This window comes from Agelaius phoeniceus, chromosome 27, assembly GCF_051311805.1.
Source record: "Agelaius phoeniceus isolate bAgePho1 chromosome 27, bAgePho1.hap1, whole genome shotgun sequence".
Taxonomy (NCBI): Eukaryota; Metazoa; Chordata; class Aves; order Passeriformes; family Icteridae; genus Agelaius; species Agelaius phoeniceus.
The window spans coordinates 2,501-26,085 of record NC_135291.1 but is presented as its reverse complement, the minus strand read 5'-3'; the positions used below and the strand labels follow the sequence as shown (position 1 = coordinate 26,085).

The window sequence follows — 23,585 nt, the reverse complement described above, 5'->3', positions numbered from 1 at the left end:
CCCAGCCTTATACTTTCCCCGTTTTTCTTTTATTGCCTTTAAAAATGTTATTTTCGTACAATCTCCCTCCTGCCCAGCATGTGGTATATCCTTTTTTTTTTTCCTGGATTAAACGGTTTTTACAAATAAATCCAGAGCTTACCAAAGCAAACTTCTGCTTGGATACTTCGAAATGGTCGACGAGTTAACTCATGACCTTCTCATGTTGTTTTTCTCACCACCCTTTTATTTATCCTTTGGCAAATTATACATCTTTCAGTTACTTGTGTTCCTACTCCAAAAATCGCAATGCATCCATAGTTCCTTAAAAAAAATGATCGCACAAAGCCTGAGTATCCCACTGGGCGTTTTGATACATGTCCTCTGCTATTCCCTACTAAGCATTTTATTATCTGTCTTCCATCATGATGTTTCTATTTCCCCCATTTATCTCTTTCGCCACCTATCTTGTTTTAATTCGCCTTTTTTTTTTTTGCTTCCCTAAACTTTGGAATTTCCAATTTTTCCTCATTTGGAGTTAATATTAACTCTTTCAGCTCCATTTTCTGCTGCATCTTTAGCTTCCTGATCTGCCAAATTATTTCCAGGGTCTTTACCCTGCAAATGCTAACCCTTTGATCCAACACAAAAGAATTTCGAAAAAGAACTGTTCCCAAACAGCTCCAGAGTCCCCCCAGTGTTTGGGACAGATCTCTGACCCAAAAAGAGACACTAAACACTGAAAATTCGTCAGCATTAATCCCAAATTAGAAAACTCACCAAAATCTTTCGATAATTTTCAACTAGCAGACTAGGATGAAGTCAGAGGCCAGATTTGCAAAGAAGAAAGTCTAAATCCTCTAGCTATGCCTGTGCCATTCAACCAGCAAGCCGCTGGTCCTAGAACACGGGTGGCTATCCCACCTCATGAGACAAAAGAATTGCGAAAAGCAATAAGGGACGTGGTATCTGCTCCCCATATTTTAAGCAACTGCTGAAAAGGACAGTCCTGGAAGGACATACACTCATACCAAATGACTGTAAAAATCTTGCTAGTATAATTCTCACAGACTCACAATATACGCTATGGGAACTCAAATGGAAAAGACTGCTCACAGGGTTATAGACACAGCCACTTATAGACAGAGTACCGATGCAGACCTTCGTACCCTTGTCACGTCTAAGCTGACTGGTGACCCTCCTGATGATCAGAATGATAATCGAGTGAATTTACCCAAAACAGCGTTAGATGACATTAAAAAGATGGCTCGCAGAGCATTTTTGCAAATTGAGCCTGCAAGAAGTTTTGAAAAAGCCTATACTCTGATTAGGCAAGACTCGTCTGAACCATAAATGGTAACGCAATGGTAACGCATTTGTGGGCCGGGTAACGCAAGGAGCAGAAAGACAATGCGGTGATGATATAGCTCGCCCAATCATGATACGGGACATTATTGAAAATAATGCCAATGCAGAATGTAAAAGAGTTATCAAAGCCCTAGGAAAAGACAAACCCACAGTGCCTGAAATGATGGATGCCTGTAACAAAATTGGGAGTCCACAGCAAGTGGCAATTATCCAGGCAAATGAACTTGGAAAAACTCTAGGAGAAAAAATTGAAAGGGCTCTTACAGCTCAAGCAGCGCAAGCAGTCGCACAGGCAGCACAAACAGAAGCTTTACCTGTCAATCAACCAAAGACGAATGTCTGGGTTGCTTTAGCCAGGTCTGCAGGCTCCGATACCATCCGTCTATCTGACACAAGCCCTGACAAACCTTTTTCAAGCTGTCTAGTTGGAGTACCTTTCCCAAAGGGTTTTGATAATGTTACTCCTGATAAATATTGGCCATATGATGATCATCACGTATCTCCAACTCCCAGCCAGAAACACCAAACTTATATTGATAATTCTAAAGCTGATAAATCTGACCTTCAAGAGCTAGAAATCCTAGGCTCATTAACTATGGGTACCTGTTACTTCTTTCATTTCCTAGGAGAAGACGGCCCTCATTTAAAGGTTACGCCATATCACCCAGCTTATAGCAATATGACTTCTCGTCTCCGTCCGTCCCGACCGTGCTACCGCCCGATGCTCCTACAGGTAGAAACTCACTCACTAGCAGGAAAAATCCTTCCAATGCATTTTTTCTATTTTTATCCTCTGAGTGTCCAACTTCTTTTGCTAAATTTCTACAGATTTGAGCTCAAATTACCATTTCTGACCAGTGCAGAGACAAATGATGAAACATTCCTGAGTTATTCTTACTCTTCATCTTATGGAAGTACCAGCCAGCACTAAATTTGCATGATCTAACCAAAGTAGACATTTCACAGAAAAGCACTTTCTATAGCAATATTGAAAAACTATAGATTGAGGTAAAACCATCAAGTTTCTGGCCTCACTGGTGCAAAGTCACATGTTGTTTGAAGAGCATCCCACTGAATTTTCTAAAATGTGTGAATGTGTCATCTGGACCACAGGAGATAAAGCAGGGTTAAAACACTGAGCAAAACTGAAGTTAACAAACACAAGGTTCATCAACCTTGCAATAGAAGCTTGCAGAAACCTTTCAAGGCTCATCCAATAAAGCCCCGTGGCACTTTGTTCTTCCCCCTCCTCCCAAATCTCCATCCGTCTGAGCCAGCATCAGCAGGGAATTTTGCAGGGAAGCTTGCCAGATAAAATAGCTATATCATCTGCCATTAATTTTAGAGAGTTCTTCAAAAATAGGTTAAAAATTATTTTATCTATTATTTTTTAGCTGTGTCCTAAGTTAGGGATGGGCCGAGTCTTGTGTCTTTGTCTCACAGAAAGGTGGTTCACATGTCCTTTAATATCATATGTGCAAATATTTCCAATCTGCATTCTGCCTTATCAGAAGGCTAATTAATTGCTTTATTATACTATATTACATTACATCTAAACCCAATCCACTAAGTACTCAACCCCGCACACAACTCATGACTGTCACCCAACAGTCCCGACACGCACACACACTTGGCCCCGACAGGCCAAGGAAACAAAACACCATCACTTTGGGTAAACAATCTCCACGTTGCATTCTACTTAGGCACAAACACAGGCACAGTAAATGAGATAAGAATTGATTTTACTTCCTCTGAGGTTCAGAGAATGTGAATCCCAGAAATATTCTTGGGGAGAATTGTGCCTTGCTTTTCTCTGTGAAGAGAAATGCGGTGACAGGTGCACCCTTGCCTCCAGGGCAAAGAATCACGGAATGGTTTGGGTGGGAAGGGACCTTGAGGTTTATCTTTGATTTATCCAACACTTTAACAGGCAAGAGGGGGTTCATCTGCTTCAGAGCTGCTTGCTTTTCTCACACCTTTCACAAGCAAAGCCTGAAGCAAACCCTCCCAAGTTGACCTATCGACCAGGGGACCCCTCAGCACTCGGTGATGCTGCCAGCAAAACCTCAAACTTTTACTCACACAGGGATGAGGCTGTGCACTCGGTTGTAACCCAGATTCTCTTTTTCCCACAGAATCCTCGAACTTCCTTTGTTCTCTCTACAGGCCTTTTTGCAAGCACACCGATTAACAGACTACACAAGTTTCACCAGCAGACTTCAGCTAAATGCAAAATTGGTTTCTACCCCAAGTAAAATTTCCAACCCCCTGTCTCACCTGCGATGTTTGGAATTTTAGGAGGTGGCAGCCCACTCGAGATCAAAGGTCCCAGGCAGGGTGCAGGCCCACAGACACAGATGCCATCCCTTTTCCAAGGGAAACTAAACTCATCACCCCAGTTCCCTTACATCAGTTTGCCGAAGACGTTCACCGCTCCCAGGTCACTCAGAGTTCTCGTTGCTGCAGACTCGGTCTTGGAGTTACGGAGTTACGCCTCCTCCTAACACTCACCTCCCCACCTCAGCCCTCTGCTGCTGCGTCCCCTTCTCTGCCCCTAACCCTACTCCATTTCCAGCCCGCTCTTGCTCCATCCCTCACTCCGCCCTTAACCCGTCCCACCACACTTCCCGCTCCATCCGTTACTTCACCCACCGCCCACCCGTGAGTCCCCTGCAGCAGCACCCAGGAGCCCGAACCCTCGGAGGACGGCGCAGCTCTCGCAGCAGGACAACACCCAGGCGAGACAGGCAGGGACAACGTCTGTGGGCTGCAGGGTGTCACAAGGGGCTGCGGGCTGAGGGGAGGGGGCTGGAGAGTGACACAGAGGATGGGGGGAGCTGAGAGGCAGAAGGGGGCGTTAGGAGCAACTGGGGGGCTCCATGGTGGCACAGAGATGCTGAGAGGCTGGGAGCGGGGAGCTTGAGGGTGACAAGAAAAGGGTGAGGGGGAGCAGATGCCTTGAGGGGCAAAGTGGGGGCTGCTTGAGGGTGACAGGTGAACCAGCGCTCACACCACCCCTAACCTTACCCTAAAAACCACCCCTAACCAGGTGGAGAGTGCACAGTGGAGGCCAGGGGGCCAAGGGACAATGTCCGAGGTCTCGGGGTGGCACACAGACATTGCGGGCTGAGGGGCAAGGAGGGGGAGGCTTGACAGATGGAGAGCTCACACCGAGGGTTAGGGGTACAAAGGACACAGGGTACCAGGTAGGGTTAGGGTACAGGTGCAGCAGCCCTCAACCCAACCCCAAGGTCACCCTAAAGAGCACCCCTAGGACCCCGGTTTTCCCCAACAGCAGCACAAGGCAGTAACCCCAATGCTGGGACAGCCCCAGAAGTCTCCCAGCAGCTGCAGACAGCAACTCTAATAAAAAGGTAGCAATGATGTTTGTGGTCTAGAGAGTGACAAGTAGGAGTTGGGGGCTGAGCAGTTTTTTAGGGTTTTTTTTTAGGGTTTTTCTCACGGCTTTAAAAGGATATTTTAGGGCTTTTTTGGAGGAGTTTTCCAGGAATTTTCTGGGAACATTGAGGATACTTTTAGGGCTTTTAAAAGATTTTGTTAGGGTATTTTAAGGGCTTTCGTAGTACTTTTAAGAATTGTTTGGGGGGGGGTTTGGATGTTCTTGGGGTTTTTTAGGACTATTGAGGGTATGTGGAGGACTTTTTAGGGCTAGGGTATTTTTAGGGTTTTTGAGGGAATTTTTAGGCTTTTTTAGGGTCTTATCAGGGCATTTTAAGGATTGTTGGGGTATTTTTAGAGCTCTTTTTGGACTATTTAGGGTATATTTAGGGATTTCTAAAGGTTCTTTGGGGATTTTTAGGGGTTTTTTAAAAGTATTGTATTTCCAGTGTATTCTAACAGCATTCTGAGGCTATTTTTAGGTTTTCATGGGGTTTTTAGGACATTTTGAAGATTAGGGGCTTCTCAGGGAATTTTTAGGGTATTTTTAGGGTTTTTCATGGCACAACACATGGAGGCTGAGGGGCAGCTTGAGGGGCACTGTGGGGGCTTGAGGGTGACAGAGGCTGGGAGCTGAGGGAGGAACAGGGAGAGGGGACAGTGGGTGACACACAGGAGCTGAGGGCTGGGGGGCAGAGGGACCGGTTGAGGGGTAAAGGGAGAGGGCTTGAGGGCTGGACAGTCCAGTGGAGATCAGGGGTACAGGGTACAGCTGTACCACCCCTCACCCCAGCCCTAACGTCAGCCGAAGCAGCCCCCCTAAAAACAGCCTTTTCCCCCAACAGCAGCACAACCCAGCAACCCTAACAGCGAGACCAGACAGCAACCCTCACACAGCAGCACAATGACAGAACCCTCAGAGGACAACAGACCCACTGCAAAAAGGTAGGGACGACATCTGTGGGCTAGACAGCAAGAGGTAGAGTTCGGAGACTGAGCATGTCTTTGTGAGGCTTTTTTTCCGGGAGTTTTAAAGGTATTTAGGGGATTTTGGAAGGGACATTTCTGGGACTTCTTAGGGTATTGTTGGGGCTTTTTCAAAGCCATTTTATGAGTCTTTATAGCATATTTGGAAGATTATGGTCAGGGTCAGAGGAAACACCCTCAGAAAAGGCAGAGTTTTAGGACTGCAGCAGAATGCTTGAAAAAGGGGCCAGCGGCGGCACAGCGGGTTGGGTCCCACGCTGCCAGTCCGAAGGTTGTAAGTTTTAGACCCAGCTAAGTTGTTGTGGTTAGGGTTAGATGCTCTCAGCTTTGGTCTGGGAGAACTTCTGCACAGAAAAACTCACCCCCCGCGTCACCCGACGCCAGTTTGCAGGAGGTGCTCGGCACTGCCAGGGCAGCCCGAGTTCTCGACGGGGGCAGCTTTGCTCCCCGAGAAATCCTGCGCCGGCCCTCTTCCCCGTAAAGCCAAACTCAGCCCCGCTGCGCGTCGACGTCCGTTCGCAGGAGGCACGTGGCCCTCCAAGGGCGGCAAGAGTTCTCGGCGTTGGCAGCCACGGTCTGTGAGAAATCGTTCTCTGCAGTTTTGGAGGCCGAGTTGCAGTTTCGGCCACGGGCACACAGAGAGGAAAGACGGTTAATTTCCTTAGAAAGGAAAGTCTGGCACCCCATGGTTTAAGGGGCAGACGAAGGGCTGTGCAGGGGAAGGAACTCCTCACAGGACCTTTCTTCACCTCAAGCCCACTCCAAGGTCTAGCAGCCCCCGTGTGCCCAGCTGCTTTCAGAGGGTTACCCGGGCACACCCGCACAGGGAGCTGCTAGTCCAGAGGGGCTAACGGGGCATCCCAAGGGTCCCTCCAGGAACTACGGTCGGAGCATCCAGCACGGACTAGGGAGCAGCCGGACCCACCCGGGCACGGAGCATCACTTTGAGAAAATGCCAAGGGAAGAGCCCTTTTGCCAAGGGGCAGCATCTGAGCAGGCCAGGCAGCATCTGGGGTTCCAGGAGAGGGCTTTCAACTTTCCCCTTTTACTGTGTCAGTCCCTCCCCAGAGCCCCCAGACCCTCCACAGCACTGCCAGAAAGGAGAGGGTTTATTAGGAGAAAAAGGGTTTAGAAAAAAGGGAAAAGGCTTCCTTTTCCTTTATTTTTTGTGTTCCAACTGGGAGGGACTCTGCTTCCCCTGCAATTTTAGTGGTCTCAGTTGAAAGAATCCCTGCCTTTTCTATGCTGTCAGGGGTGTTAATTGACAGGGAGTCCTCATTTGCTATTATTTCCCAGTTTAAATAGAAGGGGAAAACCTTGACAATGTTTCTTACGGGTTTGAATTAAGGGGAGCCACCCCCTTTTTATTGTCCTGAGGCCTAAATTGAGGGAGAAGCCCAGCTGTACCCTCCATCTTAAGAGTTCGAATCCCTCTTTTTCCATCCCTGGAGAGATTTAAAGAGAGAGGAAAACCCCTCTTTTCCCTGTACTTAAGGAGAACAAATTAAAGGGCAGAAGCTATTTATTTGCTATTGTATTAGTTTCAGTAGAGGTAACTGCCCCATTTCCTCTGTTTAAGGGGTTCACTGGAAGGAAGCTCTGCTTTTTTCAGCATTTTAAGGGTTTAAAACTACATTTCAGGGCCCTTCTTTCTGTGCCATAGGACTAAGTATCTCAGAGCAGGGTAAGCCTGGCACGCACTTAACCCTTACACAGCCTAGGAAGCTTTTATTTTTCTTATTTTTGCTTATAATGTAGATAGGCCTAATTAGAGGTCCCAAGAAGACTTAGACGATTCATATCATAAGCATTCTTCTCCACTGGACTTAGTCACACGTGAAGTACTACTTAGTAGCCACTAAGGAATAATTATGTAAGTTAACATCAAATTAGCCAATTTATCTATTTATGCTGCCTAAACAGAAAATTTTATTTCTTACCAGTTTTCTGCCCTTTTACTCCAAATAGTTGTTGCAAAAAAGAAAGTGCTGTTATTTTTCTGAAGAGTTTTCTTCTATAACAAGCCCTTGGCTCCCCTTGAATTTGAGTCAGAGGAGCCAAACAGCAGCAGCTGCTCTGAGGGTTTTTATACCCGGTGGGATTGGCCCCCTCCCTTTTCCTGGGTGCCATGGGAACGAGAGGCGGGCACCATCAGGGGTATATTAACCCCAGCCTTTGCTCAGGGCCTTCATTCCCCCTCTGGGATGTGCTGGGATAAGAGCTGGTTTCTTATTTTAGTGAAGAAGCTTTTTCCAGCTTATCTCAGCTTGTTTTCAGCAGGTGTTTCTGGGCATCTGAAGCAACAGAGGCTTTGAAGATGCTGTGAAGAAAACAGCATAGAATACAGGGAGTATTTACGTTCGCAGTTTTGGGTTTTGTGTTTAGGGGTGGTAAAGTGCATTTGTAATTTCTGGTTTTGTTCTTATTTTGTTTTGTATTTTTTTTTAGGAGGAGCGCAGCTTCCAGAGGCTCCAGTTTGTGTCAACTACAACACTTTTTGCAGCAGACTCATTGTGTCACAAGAGGGATCTGCCGAGCGTCCGAGATGATGTTTGAGATTGAGGCTTCAGGTGAGTTGAGGATTGTGACTGGGAGAGGGAGGCAGGTATCCAGTTAGGAGTTATTGTTGGGGGGGTGGTTTTGAAGGCAGCGGGGTGAGAAAGGGGGATTATTTGAAACCCCACCCCAAGGCTTTTCAGAAGCCGAGCAGAGGCATTCATACATCTTACAGCACACAAGGTCATCCACTACACTCACAGGAATGCCATTTCTCTTTGCCTTTCTCTAACCCAGGTGCCACTCATAATAATGGCCACAGCCTTGGAATCAGGATGAAGCTGGAGCCTGAAGGAGCCAGGCACACTCAGGAGAGGGCAAGTAGCTGACTCGCTGGCATTTGGCCCACATAACTCTGTACTCATACTTTGGTTTTGTTTTTCTTTATTGTAGCTGACCGAGAGGCTAACAGGCAATCACGGGGCCCTCTGAGGCAGACTCATTTCAGGTGCAACGTGGATCCTCATCACCGATCATCCAAAAGATAAGTCTGGGCCACGGCCTGGAGATGGGACAATGGGAGAGCAGCGGGTTGGGAGTTCCTGGGACAGATTTAAAAATTAGCAGAGGGAAAAGCAATCTCCTCCAAGGGGCCTCTTAGGACAGCTAAAGGGAGAGGCTCTACTTTTGATGGCAGCTTTCAGGCGGGCAGCGCAGAACAGTTCCGGTCCACGTCGTGTTGTCCGGCGTACCGTGTTACCTAGTGTGTCTTTGGGGTCCCTTTTGCCTTTTCCCCTCGAGACCCTCACCACAAGCATGATGTGTTGTGTTTGTCGTCCCCCTGTTTGTCACGTTCCGTGTCACGGGTGTCCGCACATATTTGTGCCGGAGCTGCCCTGCCCTGCCCTGCCGCATAGCCTGCTGCAATCGGACAAGTCCCAGGGACTCGCAGTTTGTGGGGCGTTGCCAGACTCTAGATGATATTCCTAGATAGACAGGAGATGTTTGGAGGTGTGAAGTTATGCTACAGCCCTTTGACTTTTGTCCTTGCTTTCTTTCAGATGCAGAAGGATAAAATCCAGGGCAAAAACCATCCACCCATCCCGGGTGAGGAGGTTCCCCCGAGCAGGTCAGGCACTGTTTGTCTCTGCAGGGGGAGTGTAAAGTATGACTCTGTTACAGCTCTGTTCTTTTTCTTTTTAGGAGGTAAAGCTGGATATCAGCAGTCAAGGTGAGGTGGGCACGGTGAGCACTGAGTAGCGTACAGAAGCAGTTGTTATTGCTCAAGTCTCACTTTCCGGTGCAACTCTAAGCATCCGTTCCTGTTTCTGCGCTTTAGGCAATCCACTCAGAGCCTGCCAAGCCCCTGTCACCAGCCGGCCGATGTACCGGGTTCCCTGCACGTGTGAGCCCTTTGGACGCATTACAGGACCTGGTGATGAAGCCCAGAAGTTTTCTATTTAAAGGCACCATCCAGGTGGCCTTCAGCAGCTGCCAAGGAGTTGTGGTGAGTCGGGGAAGTAGGGAGGAGGAGTGAGGGTCCCCTCAGGTTTCAGCCATGCCAAATCACCTCATCTCCTCTTAACCCAGGCACCCCCTGTGACGACGGCCTTGGTCTCCGAGCGTGCCCGAAGCGTGCGGCCAAGCAGCTGAGCGTTCTTAGGAGCAGGGTGAGTAGCAGACTTGTGGGGTTTTGGCCGATGGGCTGCTGAGATCGGTCTCTGATGTTTGGTTTTCTTTATTATAGCTGTCTAAGAGACACCAGCCCAGTGCCAGCAGGACCTTCCCAGCTGATGAGGTGGCCTTTCTTCGCACCCGAGACCGGCATCCCCAGCTGTGCGAGAGATAAGTAGAGGGGCACGACCCACAGAGGGGATGAAAGCAGGGGGCTGGTTTGGGAATTACTGGGAGGGGTTTTTTAGTCCCCTTTGGAGGTGGGGGGTGTTCAGGAAGCAGCCCCTTAGGCCCCATAAAAGCAAAGCCTGACTTTGCATCATAGTGCTGAGGTGCGCAGAACGGGCAGAGCAGTCCCGGTGTGTATCGTGTCACTTGTCTTTTGTGTATTATGTGTTGTTTGGATATGTCATGTCTTTTACCTTAGGCCTTTGAGGGGCCTGTCAGAAACCCTGGCATCATTGTTAGCATCTGTGATCTCTGCATTCCTCGGCCTGGCACCCAGGCCATAGAACTTTGGACTCGGGATCTCAGACAGGCATCAGACTCTCTTGTCTCTTTAGAAGCATCCGGTCAGGTGTCTTTTCAGGTCTTGTTCTGAGCTGTGTGGACAGCTCTGCCCCGCCAGGATCCATTATGGCGGAGTAGGACTTGAAAGGATGTGAGGGCGCGCAGAGGCTTCTGGCTGTAGGATTCTCGGGCATCCATCTTTGCAGTTCTTGGACTAAATGATTCAGTTTAGCATCTTCTTTCTCCAGGGTTCTCTGAGCCTCATCAGCTTGCCATCGGTCTGACCTTGGTCATCTCATTTGGCATCTTCTCAGTCCTTGCAGTTATCCTTCTTGCCCTGAGATTTCTGTCCGTGTTGTGTCCCCGTTGTCTGTCACGTCCTGTCTGTCCTGTGTCACGGGTGTCTGCACACATTTGTGCCGGAACTGCTCTGCCCTGCCGCGTAGCCCGGTGCAATAGGAGAAGTCCCGGGGACTTGAAGTTTGTAATGTGGGGTGTAGTTGGACTCTAGATGGGATTTGTTGGTGCAGACAAGATATCTGGAGCTCTGAAGTAATCCTGCAACAGTTTGACTCTTGTCCTGACTTTTTTTTCGGATTCAGATGGATTAAATCTGTGCCAGAGGGCCCCATCCCGGGTGAGTGGTTTCCCCCGAGCAGGTGAGGCACCATTTGTCTCTGCAGCAGAAGTGTATGTGGTGACTCTGTTACAGCTCTGTTCTTTCTTTCTTTTTAGGAAGTAAGTCTGGATACCAGCAGTCAAGGTGAGCAGTGGAGAGAAGTAGCTGTTATTGCTCCAGTCTCAGTTTCTGGTGCAGCTCTAAGTTTCCATTCTCTTTTTTGTGCTTTAGGCAATCCACTCGGAGCCTGCCAAGCCCCGTCACCAGCCGGCCGATGCGGGTTCCCTGCACGTGTGAGCCCTGTGGACGCATTACAGGACCTGGTGATGAAGCCCAGATGCTTTCTATTTAAAGGTGCCATCCAGGTGGCCTTGGGCACCTGCCAAGGAGTTGCGGTGAGTAGGGGAAGTAGGGAGGAGGAGTGAGGGTCCCCTCAGGTTTCAGCCATGCCAAATCACCTCATCTCCTCTTAACCCAGGCACCCCCCCGTGACGATGGCCTCGGTCTCCGAGCGTGCCTGAAGCGTGTGGCCCCAGCAGCTGAGCGTTCTTAGGAGCAGGGTGAGTAGCAGACTTGTGGGGTTTTGGCCGGTGGGCTGCCAAGATCGGTCTCTGATGTTTGGTTTTCTTTAATATAGCTGTCTAAGAGACACCAGCCCAGTGCCAGCAGGACCTTCCCAGCTGACGAGGTGGCCTTTCTTCGCACCCGAGACCGGCATCCCCAGCTGTGCGAGAGATAAGTAGAGGGCCACGACCCACAGAGGGGATGAAAGCAGGGGGCTGGTTTGGGAATTACTGGGAGGGGTTTTTGAGTCCACTTTGGAGGTGGGGGGTGTTCAGGAAGCAGCCCCTTAGGCCCCATAAAAGCAAAGCCTGACTTTGGATCTCAGTGCTGAGGTGCGCAGGGCAGAGCAGTCCCGGTGTGTATCGTGTCACTTGTCTTTTGTGTATTATGTGTTGTTTGGATATGTCATGTCTTTTACCTTAGCCCTTTGAGGGGCCTGTCAGAAACCCTGGCATCACTGTTAGCATCTGTGCTCTCTGCATTCCTCGGCCTGGCACCCAGGCCATAGAACTTTTGCCTCAGAAGCTCAGACAGGCATCAGACTCTCTTGTCTCTTTAGAAGCATCTGGTCAGCTGTCTTTTCAGGTCTTGTTCTGAGCTGTATGGACAACTGCAGCCTGGAAGGTTCTATTATGGTGGACTAGGTCTTGTAAGAATGTGAGGACAGGTAGAGGATTCTGACCATAGGCCTCCTGCGCATTCATCCTTTCAGTTTTTGGACTAAATGATTCAGTTTAGCATCTTCTTTCTCCAGGGTTCTCTGAGCCTCATCAGCTCGCCATCGGTCTCACCTCAGTTGTCTAATTTTGTGTCTTTGTGCTCCTTGCAGTCATGCTTCTTGTCTCGAGATTTCTGTCCGTGTTGTGTCCCCGTTGTTTGTCACGTCCTGTCCTGTGTCACGGGTGTCTGCACACGTTTGTGCCGGAGCTGCTCTGCCCTGCCGCATAGCCTGGTGCAATAGGAGAAGTCCTGGCGACTTGAAGTTTGTAATGTGGGGTGTAGTTTGACTCTAGGTGGGATGTGTAGATGGACAGAAGATATCTGGAGCTCTTAAGTTATCCTGCAGCCCTTTGACTTTTGTCCTAACTTTCTTTCAGATGCAGAGGGATAAAATCCAGGGCAGAGCCCCCCATCCCAGGTGAGGGGATTGCCCCGAGCAGGTGAGGCACCATTTGTCTCTGCAGAGGAAGCATAAATGGTGGCCGTTACAGCATTGTTCTTTTTCTCTCTTTTTAGGAAGTCAAGGCAGAGAGCAGCAGTCAAGGCTGAGTGGGCAAGGTGAGCATTGAATAGCGTACAGAAGCAGTTGTTATTGCTGATGTCTCAGTTTTTGTGCAGCTCTAAGCATCTCCTCTTGTTTTTTTTATTTTAGGTGGTCCACTTGCCATCTATCCTGGCCAAGCATGCCTATGCCAGGTGGGTGAGAGCTTAAGGTATCACTGTGGCATCCTTGTCAGATTCGGGAGGTTGTGTTTTCACAGTATCTCAGCCTGCTTTTCTGCTTTGTTTCTTTGCAGGTGCTGTCGCTGCCCTAGGCGCGCCAAGGAACAGAGGAGGGCAGGTGAGTCGGAGTTTAGGCAGGCTGACCCATAGGTGAGCGTTACACAGCAGCATGCTAAGCGTGTACCTTTTCTTTTTGCAGGTATGTTCCGGGCAGCCTCCGGAGTCAAATCAAGATTTGAGGTGAGCTGGGGCAGCGGTGTGGAGGAGTCCCGGGGATTACTGTTGTTGAGGGCAATAGTCAGGTTTTCTGTTTTGTCTTAGGTACCCTGAGGAGGCTCGTAGCCCAAACTTGGAAAGGGCAGCACTGAAGCACACACGGAGAGCATCTCCACGTCCACGTGCGACTGAGGATGGATTTTGTCAGCTCCTCTTCCAAAAGCTAAGTGTCGGGGCCAGCGGCTGGGAGAAGGGGAAAAACCTTTACTCTCACAGGAGGCAATTTGATGTCAGCTTAGCGTAGAGGTCTGTAGGGGGGCGGGCTCTCTGGAAGTAAAGGGAGAGGGTTTCCCCTCAGCCTCGCCAGAGCCTTTGCCGGGCAGGGCAGTTCCGACCCATCTCCACATTTTCGCGTACTTTGCGTCGTCCGCCTCCCTCGCCTCGACATCGTCACGGATCTTTCCCCGAGGAGCTCGCCTTCACGTCCGGAGCTACGGCCACGGTCACCCGGCAGTCGGCCTCCTTCTCTAGGCTCGCCGAGCCTCTCGAGCATCCTCTTAACTACTTCGGCTCTAACTTCATTTAACGAGTTCCATTTCATCATCACGTGCTCTTGTCATAGGGCTTCCTTTCCTTTGGCATCATCAGCCTCTGGCTCATCTTGCGTTAGGAATCTCGGGTCCCTACGGGGACAGTGCCAGGCAGTTGTCACTCGTCTCTGTGTTATGTCATCTGTGTCTGTGTTACGTTGTCCATGTCTGCGTTATGTAGTCTGTGTCCATTGTCTTACGTGTCACAGGCCTTTGTTACGTGTCAACGCTTTGTGGGCACTATTCCGTGCCACATCGCCCGTATTCTACTCCCGTTCCTTTCCGGATGTCCCTTATTCCGGCATCTTTACATTTTTACTCTTTGAGACAAGAATGTCTCAAAGGGACAAGATGTTCTCATCCATCTTCCTTCTCACTGCCAGCTTTGGTAGTGCCTTTTTTTCCACACCATTCTCTTGGACTTCCTGAGGGAGCGTCTTACAGCCTCCTCACGTGACCGCAGCAGTTCTATAGGTTCCATCTTCCCAAGGGGTATAGGGCTCAAGAATTAATCTTCCAGAGAGCTATCTCAAGTCCTGGCTTACATTGCATGTACCTATGTTGGCTTATACTGTATGTACTTATATTGTGTGTACCTATGCTGGCTTATACTGTATGTACTTACACTGTGTGTACCTGTGTTGGCTTATACTGTATCTACTTGTACTGTATGTACTTACACTGTGTGGACCTGTGTTGGATTATACTGTATGTAGTTATACTGTGTGTACTTACACTGTGTGTACCTATGTTGGCTTATACTGTATGTACTTACACTGTGTGTACCTGTGCTGGCTTATACTGTATGTACTTACATTGCGTGTACCTTTGTTGGCTTATACTGTATGTACTTACACTGTAGCACTTATGCTCGGAGCTGCCCTGCCCTGGCATGTAGTCACAGTTAGGTAGAAGAGTTATAAAAACTTTACTGTTCATCTGTCTTTAATGGGGTTTTGGGTAGAGAATTTATCGGTCAGAGAGGGGCCAAGTCCTAGCTGTCAGCTAGCCACTCATTGACCGCTTCCTGTCGTCTCACAGGTCCCTGAGGGTACCGATTTCCCCAGAATCTACCATTTGACGTCAAGGAGCGGCAGCCAGAAGATGCATTGAAGCACGTTCTTCAGCGTCTCGAGTAAGGGCCACACCAAGCATGTAAGCGGGAAGAGCGTGAGTGACAGCACGTGTCTGAGTCTGCTCGTCTCTGAGTGTGTGAGCGCATGCTGACTGGATTTGACCTTGTGTGTGTGACTTTTGCTTTTCAAGTTTTTCAACTCATTTTTAAATTTAGAATAAAAAATCCCCAGCCGGGGGGTTTTTTTTTTTTTCCCCCCGGCTGGGTTTTTTTTTCCCGGGTCCCGGTCGGTCAGCGAGGCGACGTTCATCGCCAAAGTTTGGGTGCGGACCGTCCAGGGACCGGGGTTTTCGTCAGGCAGGAGGATTTTTTGGAGGCTCCCGGGAACCACGTTCCCGAGGAGGGGTGCGAGTGCGTGCCGAGGGTTAGCAGAGCGGTTGAGGTCCGATTTAGTGTGGGTTTGTGTGTAAGCTGAAGGAAGTGTGTGTGTGTTGAAGGGTTGTAGGGTTGTAACCTTGTATGAGTTTTGCTTTTCAGGTTTTTCAACTCATTTTTAAATTTAGAATAAAAAATCCCCAGCCGGGGGGTTTTTTTTTTTTTCCCCCCGGCTGGGTTTTTTTTTCCCGGGTCCCGGTCGGTCAGCGAGGCGACGTTCATCGCCAAAGTTTGGGCGCGGACCGTCCAGGGACCGGGGTTTTCGTCAGGCAGGAGGATTTTTTGGAGGCTCCCGGGAACCACGTTCCCGAGGAGGGGTGCGAGTGCGTGCCGAGGATTAGCAGAGCGGCTGGGGTCCGATTTAGTGTGGGTTTGTGTGTAACTGAAGGAAGTGTGTGTGTGTTGAAGGGTTGTAGGGTTGTAACCTTGTATGAGTTTTGCTTTTCAGGTTTTTCAACTCATTTTTAAATTTAGAATAAAAAATCCCCAGCCGGGGGGTTTTTTTTTTTTTCCCCCCGGCTGGGTTTTTTTTTCCCGGGTCCCGGTCGGTCAGCGAGGCGACGTTCATCGCCAAAGTTTGGGCGCGGACCGTCCAGGGACCGGGGTTTTCGTCAGGCAGGAGGTTTTTTTTGTGGTCCCGGGAACCACGTTCCCGAGGAGCAATGATTACTGGGGTGTAATTTAGCAGTTGTGATGGCAGCGATGGTGAGTTTGTGTGTCATGTGAAGGGGGTGTTAATGGTAGATGAGTGTTGTTTTCTGTGTGCTTTTGTTGTTTTGGGTGTCCTGTGACAGTAAATCAATGTGTAATGGAAATAGAAAAAGGTTATCATCTTGTGTTAATATGTGTTGTATTGCTCTGTATTGCTCTGTGTTGCTGTCTATTGCATTTGCATTAACTGCTGTATTTTGCTGTATTGCTCTGTATTGCATTTGCATTAGCTGCTGCATTTTGCTGTATTGCTCTGTATTGCTGTGTATTGCATTTGCATTAGCTGCTGCATTTTGCTGTATTGCTCTGTATTGCTGTGTATTGCATTTGCAGTAACTGCTGCATTTCGCTGTATTGCTCTGTATTGCTTTTGCATTAGCTGCTGCCTTGCCCTGTATTGCTCTGTATGTAAACTCGATTTTTACCAGTGCGTCTATGGATTGTATCTGCACTTGCATTTGTATACACTGTTTCCATGTGTTTTGTTGTTGTATAAATGAAAACATTCCTTTAATAAAGTTGAGTCACCCTTAATAAAGATACCCCCTGCCCTTCCCTACCCCCACCGTGGCTCCTGTCTTTTTTTGGTGCGGTGTTGTCATTTCCTTGCACTGTATTTCTTCCTTTTGCTCCTCACTTTACTGTTCTATTTCTACCTTAACTTCCATCCATATCTAACCCTTTGTTTCTGTTGCCTTTATAACTGTCTCTCTCAGTCTTCTCACTTCTTTTTCTCTCCACGTTCTCCTTTTCCTCGGTTTGTGTTTTTTGCTCTTAGTCCTTTCCTTTTTCAGCCCACCCCTAAGTTTTCACCCTCACTCTAATCCTAACCACTTTTTTTTTCCCTCTAACTCCTGTCCTTCTTCAGTTCTCCCACCCTCCTTTTCCTGTCTCACTCTGTCCTCCTGTTTTTTCTTCTGTCTTCCTGTCTCTGTCTTTTGCTATCTATCTCTTCTCCCTCTCTCTCTCTCCCTCTGTGTCTTCCTCTGTTCTCTCCTCTTCTTTCTCTTTGTCCCTGTTCTCTCCCACTATTTTTTCCAACTCTTTTCTCTCTCCCTTTTCTCTCTGCTTCTCTATGTCTTTTCTCTCTGCTCCTCTGTCTTTTCTCTCTGTTCCTCTGTCTCTCTCTTCTTTTTGGTTCTCTCTCTGTCTTTTCTCTCTGCTTCTGTCTGTCTTTTCTCTCTGCTTCTGTCTGTCTCTTCTCTCTGCTTCTGTCTTTTCTCTCTGCTCCTCTGTCTCTCTTTTCTCTCTGCTTCTCTCTCTTTGTCTTTTCTCTCTGCTCCTCTGTCTCTCGTTTCTCTCTGCTTCTCTCTCTTTGCCTTTTCTCTCTGGTCCTCTCTCTTTGTCTTTTCTCTCTGCTTCTCTCTGTCTTTTCTCTCTCCTTCTCTTTTCTCTCTCTCCTTCTCTTTTCTCTCTCTCCTTCTCTTTTCTCTCTCTCCTTCTCTTTCCTCTCTCTCCTTCTCTTTCCTCTCTCTCCTTCTCTTTCCTCTCTCTCCTTCTCTTTCCTCTCTCTCCTTCTCTTTCCTCTCTCTCCTTCTCTTTCCTCTCTCTCCTTCTCTTTCCTCTCTCTCCTTCTCTTTCCTCTCTCTCCTTCTCTTTCCTCTCTCTCCTTCTCTTTCCTCTCTCTCCTTCTCTTTCCTCTCTCTCCTTCTCTTTCCTCTCTCTCCTTCTCTTTCCTCTCTCTCCTTCTCTTTCCTCTCTCTCCTTCTCTTTCCTCTCTCTCCTTCTCTTTCCTCTCTCTCCTTCTCTTTCCTCTCTCTCCTTCTCTTTCCTCTCTCTCCTTCTCTTTCCTCTCTCTCCTTCTCTTTCCTCTCTCTCCTTCTCTTTCCAACTTTGTTTTCCTTTCTAGCTTTAGTTTAAAAAAGCAGCAGTAGAAACTTTCAGGCTCCCTGGGAGTAAAAAAAAAAAAAAAAGAAATTTAAAAAAACCAAACTATTTACTCCCCGGGAGCCTGAAATTTCCTACTGCTGCACCAGACATATAGTTTTTCTTCTTTTTACTATATACAGTATATAGGGGGACCCCTCCCACCCCAGGTGCCAGTAATCAGCAGCCATCAGCCAAACCCCACCCACCATACACAGCCCACACCCCACCCCCCGTGGCCACCCCCCTCCCCAGACCCACCCCCTGCAAGCCAGCACCCCACACCATGCCATTGACACATACATCATGCAGTCACAGCGCCACCTGCCGTTTACACAAGAGTACTGCACGCACAGCGCCACCTGCTGCTTGCCGGCCGGTACTGCACTCACAGCGCCACCTGCTGCTTACCCCGCAGTACTGCACCCGCGGCGCGCCCCCGATGACGTCACCGACGCGACACGCCCCAGAAAGGACCCCAGTGCACAGGCGTCCACTCCAATCGCCCGATCGAAACGGCGCCACCCACCCCGGGCCCCCCAGACCCCCGCGCGCGCCACCGCCGGCCCCACACAAACCGGAACACCATTCCGACCCCACGCAACCCACGAAAAGCGCGCAAAACCCCCCCAAAACCCCGAAAAAAATCCCAGTCCCGGCGGCCGCCATTTTGCCGCAAATGACGTCACCCGGCCCGCCGCCATATTGTCCCCCGTACCACGTGACCCCCCCTCGCGGCCGCCATCTTGCCCCCCCGCACCACGTGACCCCCCGCGGCCGCCATTTTGTTGCCGTAAATGACGTCACCCCCTCGCGGCCGCCATATTGCCGTAAATGACGTCACCGCGCACGGTCGCCATCTTGTCTCTCGAGTCACGTGACCCCCGGCCGCCGCCATCTTGACTGCCGTACCACGTGACCATCTGGGCGCCGCCATGTTGTACGACATCACGTGACCCCATGGGCGCCGCCATCTTGATGACATCACAGAGTCCGCCATCTTGCCTCCCCGGTCACGTGACCGCCGCCATCTTGGTCCCCGGTCACATGACTCCATGGGCGCGGCCATATTGGATCCCGTACCACGTGACCATATGGGCGCCGCCATCTTGATGAGTCATCACGACGTCACGCCGGCCGCCATCTTGGTCCCCGATCACGTGACCGCCTGGGCGCCGCCATATTGTGGCCGTAAATGACGTCACCCCGCACGGCCGCCATTTTGCCGTAAATGACGTCACCGGCCGCCATCTTGCCATAAATGACGTCACAGAGCACTTGCCGTCATCCTGGCTGTCGAGTCACGTGACCCCCGCTCGCCGCCATCTTGGTCACCAGTCACGTGACCGCCGCCATCTTGGTCCCGAGTCACATGACCCCATGGGCGCCGCCATCTTGGTTCCGTACCACATGACCATATGGGGGCCGCCATCTTGATGACTCATCATGACGTCACCGCGGGTTAGGGTTAGGGTTTTAGGGTTAGGGTTTTAGGGTTAGGGTTTTAGGGTTAGGGTTAGGGTTAGGGTTAGGGTTAGGGTTAGGGTTAGGGTTAGGGTTAGGGTTAGGGTTAGGGTTAGGGTTAGGGTTAGGGTTAGGGTTAGGGTTAGGGTTAGGGTTAGGGTTAGGGTTAGGGTTAGGGTTAGGGTTAGGGTTAGGGTTAGGGTTAGGGTTAGGGTTAGGGTTAGGGTTAGGGTTAGGGTTAGGGTTAGGGTTAGGGTTAGGGTTAGGGTTAGGGTTAGGGTTAGGGTTAGGGTTAGGGTTAGGGTTAGGGTTAGGGTTAGGGTTAGGGTTAGGGTTAGGGTTAGGGTTAGGGTTAGGGTTAGGGTTAGGGTTAGGGTTAGGGTTAGGGTTAGGGTTAGGGTTAGGGTTAGGGTTAGGGTTAGGGTTAGGGTTAGGGTTAGGGTTAGGGTTAGGGTTAGGGTTAGGGTTAGGGTTAGGGTTAGGGTTAGGGTTAGGGTTAGGGTTAGGGTTAGGGTTAGGGTTAGGGTTAGGGTTAGGGTTAGGGTTAGGGTTAGGGTTAGGGTTAGGGTTAGGGTTAGGGTTAGGGTTAGGGTTAGGGTTAGGGTTAGGGTTAGGGTTAGGGTTAGGGTTAGGGTTAGGGTTAGGGTTAGGGTTAGGGTTAGGGTTAGGGTTAGGGTTAGGGTTAGGGTTAGGGTTAGGGTTAGGGTTAGGGTTAGGGTTAGGGTTAGGGTTAGGGTTAGGGTTAGGGTTAGGGTTAGGGTTAGGGTTAGGGTTAGGGTTAGGGTTAGGGTTAGGGTTAGGGTTAGGGTTAGGGTTAGGGTTAGGGTTAGGGTTAGGGTTAGGGTTAGGGTTAGGGTTAGGGTTAGGGTTAGGGTTAGGGTTAGGGTTAGGGTTAGGGTTAGGGTTAGGGTTAGGGTTAGGGTTAGGGTTAGGGTTAGGGTTAGGGTTAGGGTTAGGGTTAGGGTTAGGGTTAGGGTTAGGGTTAGGGTTAGGGTTAGGGTTAGGGTTAGGGTTAGGGTTAGGGTTAGGGTTAGGGTTAGGGTTAGGGTTAGGGTTAGGGTTAGGGTTAGGGTTAGGGTTAGGGTTAGGGTTAGGGTTAGGGTTAGGGTTAGGGTTAGGGTTAGGGTTAGGGTTAGGGTTAGGGTTAGGGTTAGGGTTAGGGTTAGGGTTAGGGTTAGGGTTAGGGTTAGGGTTAGGGTTAGGGTTAGGGTTAGGGTTAGGGTTAGGGTTAGGGTTAGGGTTAGGGTTAGGGTTAGGGTTAGGGTTAGGGTTAGGGTTAGGGTTAGGGTTAGGGTTAGGGTTAGGGTTAGGGTTAGGGTTAGGGTTAGGGTTAGGGTTAGGGTTAGGGTTAGGGTTAGGGTTAGGGTTAGGGTTAGGGTTAGGGTTAGGGTTAGGGTTAGGGTTAGGGTTAGGGTTAGGGTTAGGGTTAGGGTTAGGGTTAGGGTTAGGGTTAGGGTTAGGGTTAGGGTTAGGGTTAGGGTTAGGGTTAGGGTTAGGGTTAGGGTTAGGGTTAGGGTTAGGGTTAGGGTTAGGGTTAGGGTTAGGGTTAGGGTTAGGGTTAGGGTTAGGGTTAGGGTTAGGGTTAGGGTTAGGGTTAGGGTTAGGGTTAGGGTTAGGGTTAGGGTTAGGGTTAGGGTTAGGGTTAGGGTTAGGGTTAGGGTTAGGGTTAGGGTTAGGGTTAGGGTTAGGGTTAGGGTTAGGGTTAGGGTTAGGGTTAGGGTTAGGGTTAGGGTTAGGGTTAGGGTTAGGGTTAGGGTTAGGGTTAGGGTTAGGGTTAGGGTTAGGGTTAGGGTTAGGGTTAGGGTTAGGGTTAGGGTTAGGGTTAGGGTTAGGGTTAGGGTTAGGGTTAGGGTTAGGGTTAGGGTTAGGGTTAGGGTTAGGGTTAGGGTTAGGGTTAGGGTTAGGGTTAGGGTTAGGGTTAGGGTTAGGGTTAGGGTTAGGGTTAGGGTTAGGGTTAGGGTTAGGGTTAGGGTTAGGGTTAGGGTTAGGGTTAGGGTTAGGGTTAGGGTTAGGGTTAGGGTTAGGGTTAGGGTTAGGGTTAGGGTTAGGGTTAGGGTTAGGGTTAGGGTTAGGGTTAGGGTTAGGGTTAGGGTTAGGGTTAGGGTTAGGGTTAGGGTTAGGGTTAGGGTTAGGGTTAGGGTTAGGGTTAGGGTTAGGGTTAGGGTTAGGGTTAGGGTTAGGGTTAGGGTTAGGGTTAGGGTTAGGGTTAGGGTTAGGGTTAGGGTTAGGGTTAGGGTTAGGGTTAGGGTTAGGGTTAGGGTTAGGGTTAGGGTTAGGGTTAGGGTTAGGGTTAGGGTTAGGGTTAGGGTTAGGGTTAGGGTTAGGGTTAGGGTTAGGGTTAGGGTTAGGGTTAGGGTTAGGGTTAGGGTTAGGGTTAGGGTTAGGGTTAGGGTTAGGGTTAGGGTTAGGGTTAGGGTTAGGGTTAGGGTTAGGGTTAGGGTTAGGGTTAGGGTTAGGGTTAGGGTTAGGGTTAGGGTTAGGGTTAGGGTTAGGGTTAGGGTTAGGGTTAGGGTTAGGGTTAGGGTTAGGGTTAGGGTTAGGGTTAGGGTTAGGGTTAGGGTTAGGGTTAGGGTTAGGGTTAGGGTTAGGGTTAGGGTTAGGGTTAGGGTTAGGGTTAGGGTTAGGGTTAGGGTTAGGGTTAGGGTTAGGGTTAGGGTTAGGGTTAGGGTTAGGGTTAGGGTTAGGGTTAGGGTTAGGGTTAGGGTTAGGGTTAGGGTTAGGGTTAGGGTTAGGGTTAGGGTTAGGGTTAGGGTTAGGGTTAGGGTTAGGGTTAGGGTTAGGGTTAGGGTTAGGGTTAGGGTTAGGGTTAGGGTTAGGGTTAGGGTTAGGGTTAGGGTTAGGGTTAGGGTTAGGGTTAGGGTTAGGGTTAGGGTTAGGGTTAGGGTTAGGGTTAGGGTTAGGGTTAGGGTTAGGGTTAGGGTTAGGGTTAGGGTTAGGGTTAGGGTTAGGGTTAGGGTTAGGGTTAGGGTTAGGGTTAGGGTTAGGGTTAGGGTTAGGGTTAGGGTTAGGGTTAGGGTTAGGGTTAGGGTTAGGGTTAGGGTTAGGGTTAGGGTTAGGGTTAGGGTTAGGGTTAGGGTTAGGGTTAGGGTTAGGGTTAGGGTTAGGGTTAGGGTTAGGGTTAGGGTTAGGGTTTGGGTTGGGTTAGGGTAGGGTTAGGGTTGGGTTAGGTTAGGGTTAGGGTTTGGGTTAGGGTTAGGGTTAGGGTGGGGTAGGGTGGGTTGGGGGTAGGGTTAGGGTTAGGGTTAGGGTTAGGGTTAGGGTTAGGTGGGGTTGGGTTAGGGTTAGGGTTAGGGTTAGGGGTTGGGTTAGGGGTTAGGGTTAGGGTTAGGGGTTAGGGTTAGGGGTTAGGGTTAGGGTTAGGGTTAGGGTTAGGGTTAGGGTTAGGGTTAGGGTTAGGGTTAGGGTTAGGGTTAGGTTAGGGTTAGGGTTAGGGTTAGGGTTAGGGTTAGGGTTAGGGTTAGGGTTAGGGTTAGGGTTAGGGTTAGGGTTAGGGTTAGGGTTAGGGTTAGGGTTAGGGTTAGGGTTAGGGTTAGGGTTAGGGTTAGGGTTAGGGTTAGGGTTAGGGTTAGGGTTAGGGTTAGGGTTAGGGTTAGGGTTAGGGTTAGGGTTAGGGTTAGGGTTAGGGTTAGGGTTAGGGTTAGGGTTAGGGTTAGGGTTAGGGTTAGGGTTAGGGTTAGGGTTAGGGTTAGGGTTAGGGTTAGGGTTAGGGTTAGGGTTAGGGTTAGGGTTAGGGTTAGGGTTAGGGTTAGGGTTAGGGTTAGGGTTAGGGTTAGGGTTAGGGTTAGGGTTAGGGTTAGGGTTAGGGTTAGGGTTAGGGTTAGGGTTAGGGTTAGGGTTAGGGTTAGGGTTAGGGTTAGGGTTAGGGTTAGGGTTAGGGTTAGGGTTAGGGTTAGGGTTAGGGTTAGGGTTAGGGTTAGGGTTAGGGTTAGGGTTAGGGTTAGGGTTAGGGTTAGGGTTAGGGTTAGGGTTAGGGTTAGGGTTAGGGTTAGGGTTAGGGTTAGGGTTAGGGTTAGGGTTAGGGTTAGGGTTAGGGTTAGGGTTAGGGTTAGGGTTAGGGTTAGGGTTAGGGTTAGGGTTAGGGTTAGGGTTAGGGTTAGGGTTAGGGTTAGGGTTAGGGTTAGGGTTAGGGTTAGGGTTAGGGTTAGGGTTAGGGTTAGGGTTAGGGTTAGGGTTAGGGTTAGGGTTAGGG

At 49.6% G+C, this 23,585-nt stretch overlaps 1 protein-coding gene and 2 long non-coding RNA genes across 3 annotated transcripts; all 3 read left to right on the top strand.

The window, feature by feature from the left end:
• Positions 1 to 8,689: 8,689 nt before the first annotated feature.
• Positions 8,690 to 10,475, top strand: LOC143696005 (uncharacterized). The gene is made up of 5 exons (XR_013185479.1): positions 8,690 to 9,358; positions 9,433 to 9,460; positions 9,569 to 9,736; positions 9,820 to 9,899; positions 9,977 to 10,475. It is a non-coding gene; the product is annotated as an uncharacterized LOC143696005 (long non-coding RNA).
• Positions 10,476 to 10,671: 196 nt separating this feature from the next.
• LOC143696013 (uncharacterized) lies at positions 10,672 to 11,380 on the top strand. The gene is made up of 3 exons (XR_013185485.1): positions 10,672 to 11,050; positions 11,149 to 11,176; positions 11,264 to 11,380. It is a non-coding gene; the product is annotated as an uncharacterized LOC143696013 (long non-coding RNA).
• Positions 11,381 to 11,514: 134 nt separating this feature from the next.
• On the top strand, positions 11,515 to 15,106 carry LOC143696008 (uncharacterized). Its single transcript, XM_077191215.1, has 7 exons — positions 11,515 to 11,592; positions 11,670 to 12,734; positions 12,833 to 12,874; positions 12,969 to 13,012; positions 13,114 to 13,157; positions 13,239 to 13,279; positions 13,361 to 15,106. Exons 2-7 carry the CDS (start codon positions 12,694 to 12,696, stop codon positions 13,557 to 13,559), a joined length of 411 nt encoding a protein of 136 aa, XP_077047330.1. The 5' UTR covers positions 11,515 to 11,592; positions 11,670 to 12,693; the 3' UTR covers positions 13,560 to 15,106.
• Positions 15,107 to 23,585: the final 8,479 nt, after the last annotated feature.

What these genes read in the sequence shown, in the direction of transcription:
- LOC143696008 (XM_077191215.1), top strand. Translation starts at nt 12,694, where the DNA reads ATGCAGAGGGATAAAATCCAGGGCAGAGCCCCCCATCCCAG. An exon ending in GTCAAGGCTGAGTGGGCAAG is followed by an intron (nt 12,875 to 12,968) that starts GTGAGCATTGAA and finishes TTTTTATTTTAG; the next exon opens with GTGGTCCACTTGCCATCTAT. An exon ending in GCCAAGCATGCCTATGCCAG is followed by an intron (nt 13,013 to 13,113) that starts GTGGGTGAGAGC and finishes GTTTCTTTGCAG; the next exon opens with GTGCTGTCGCTGCCCTAGGC.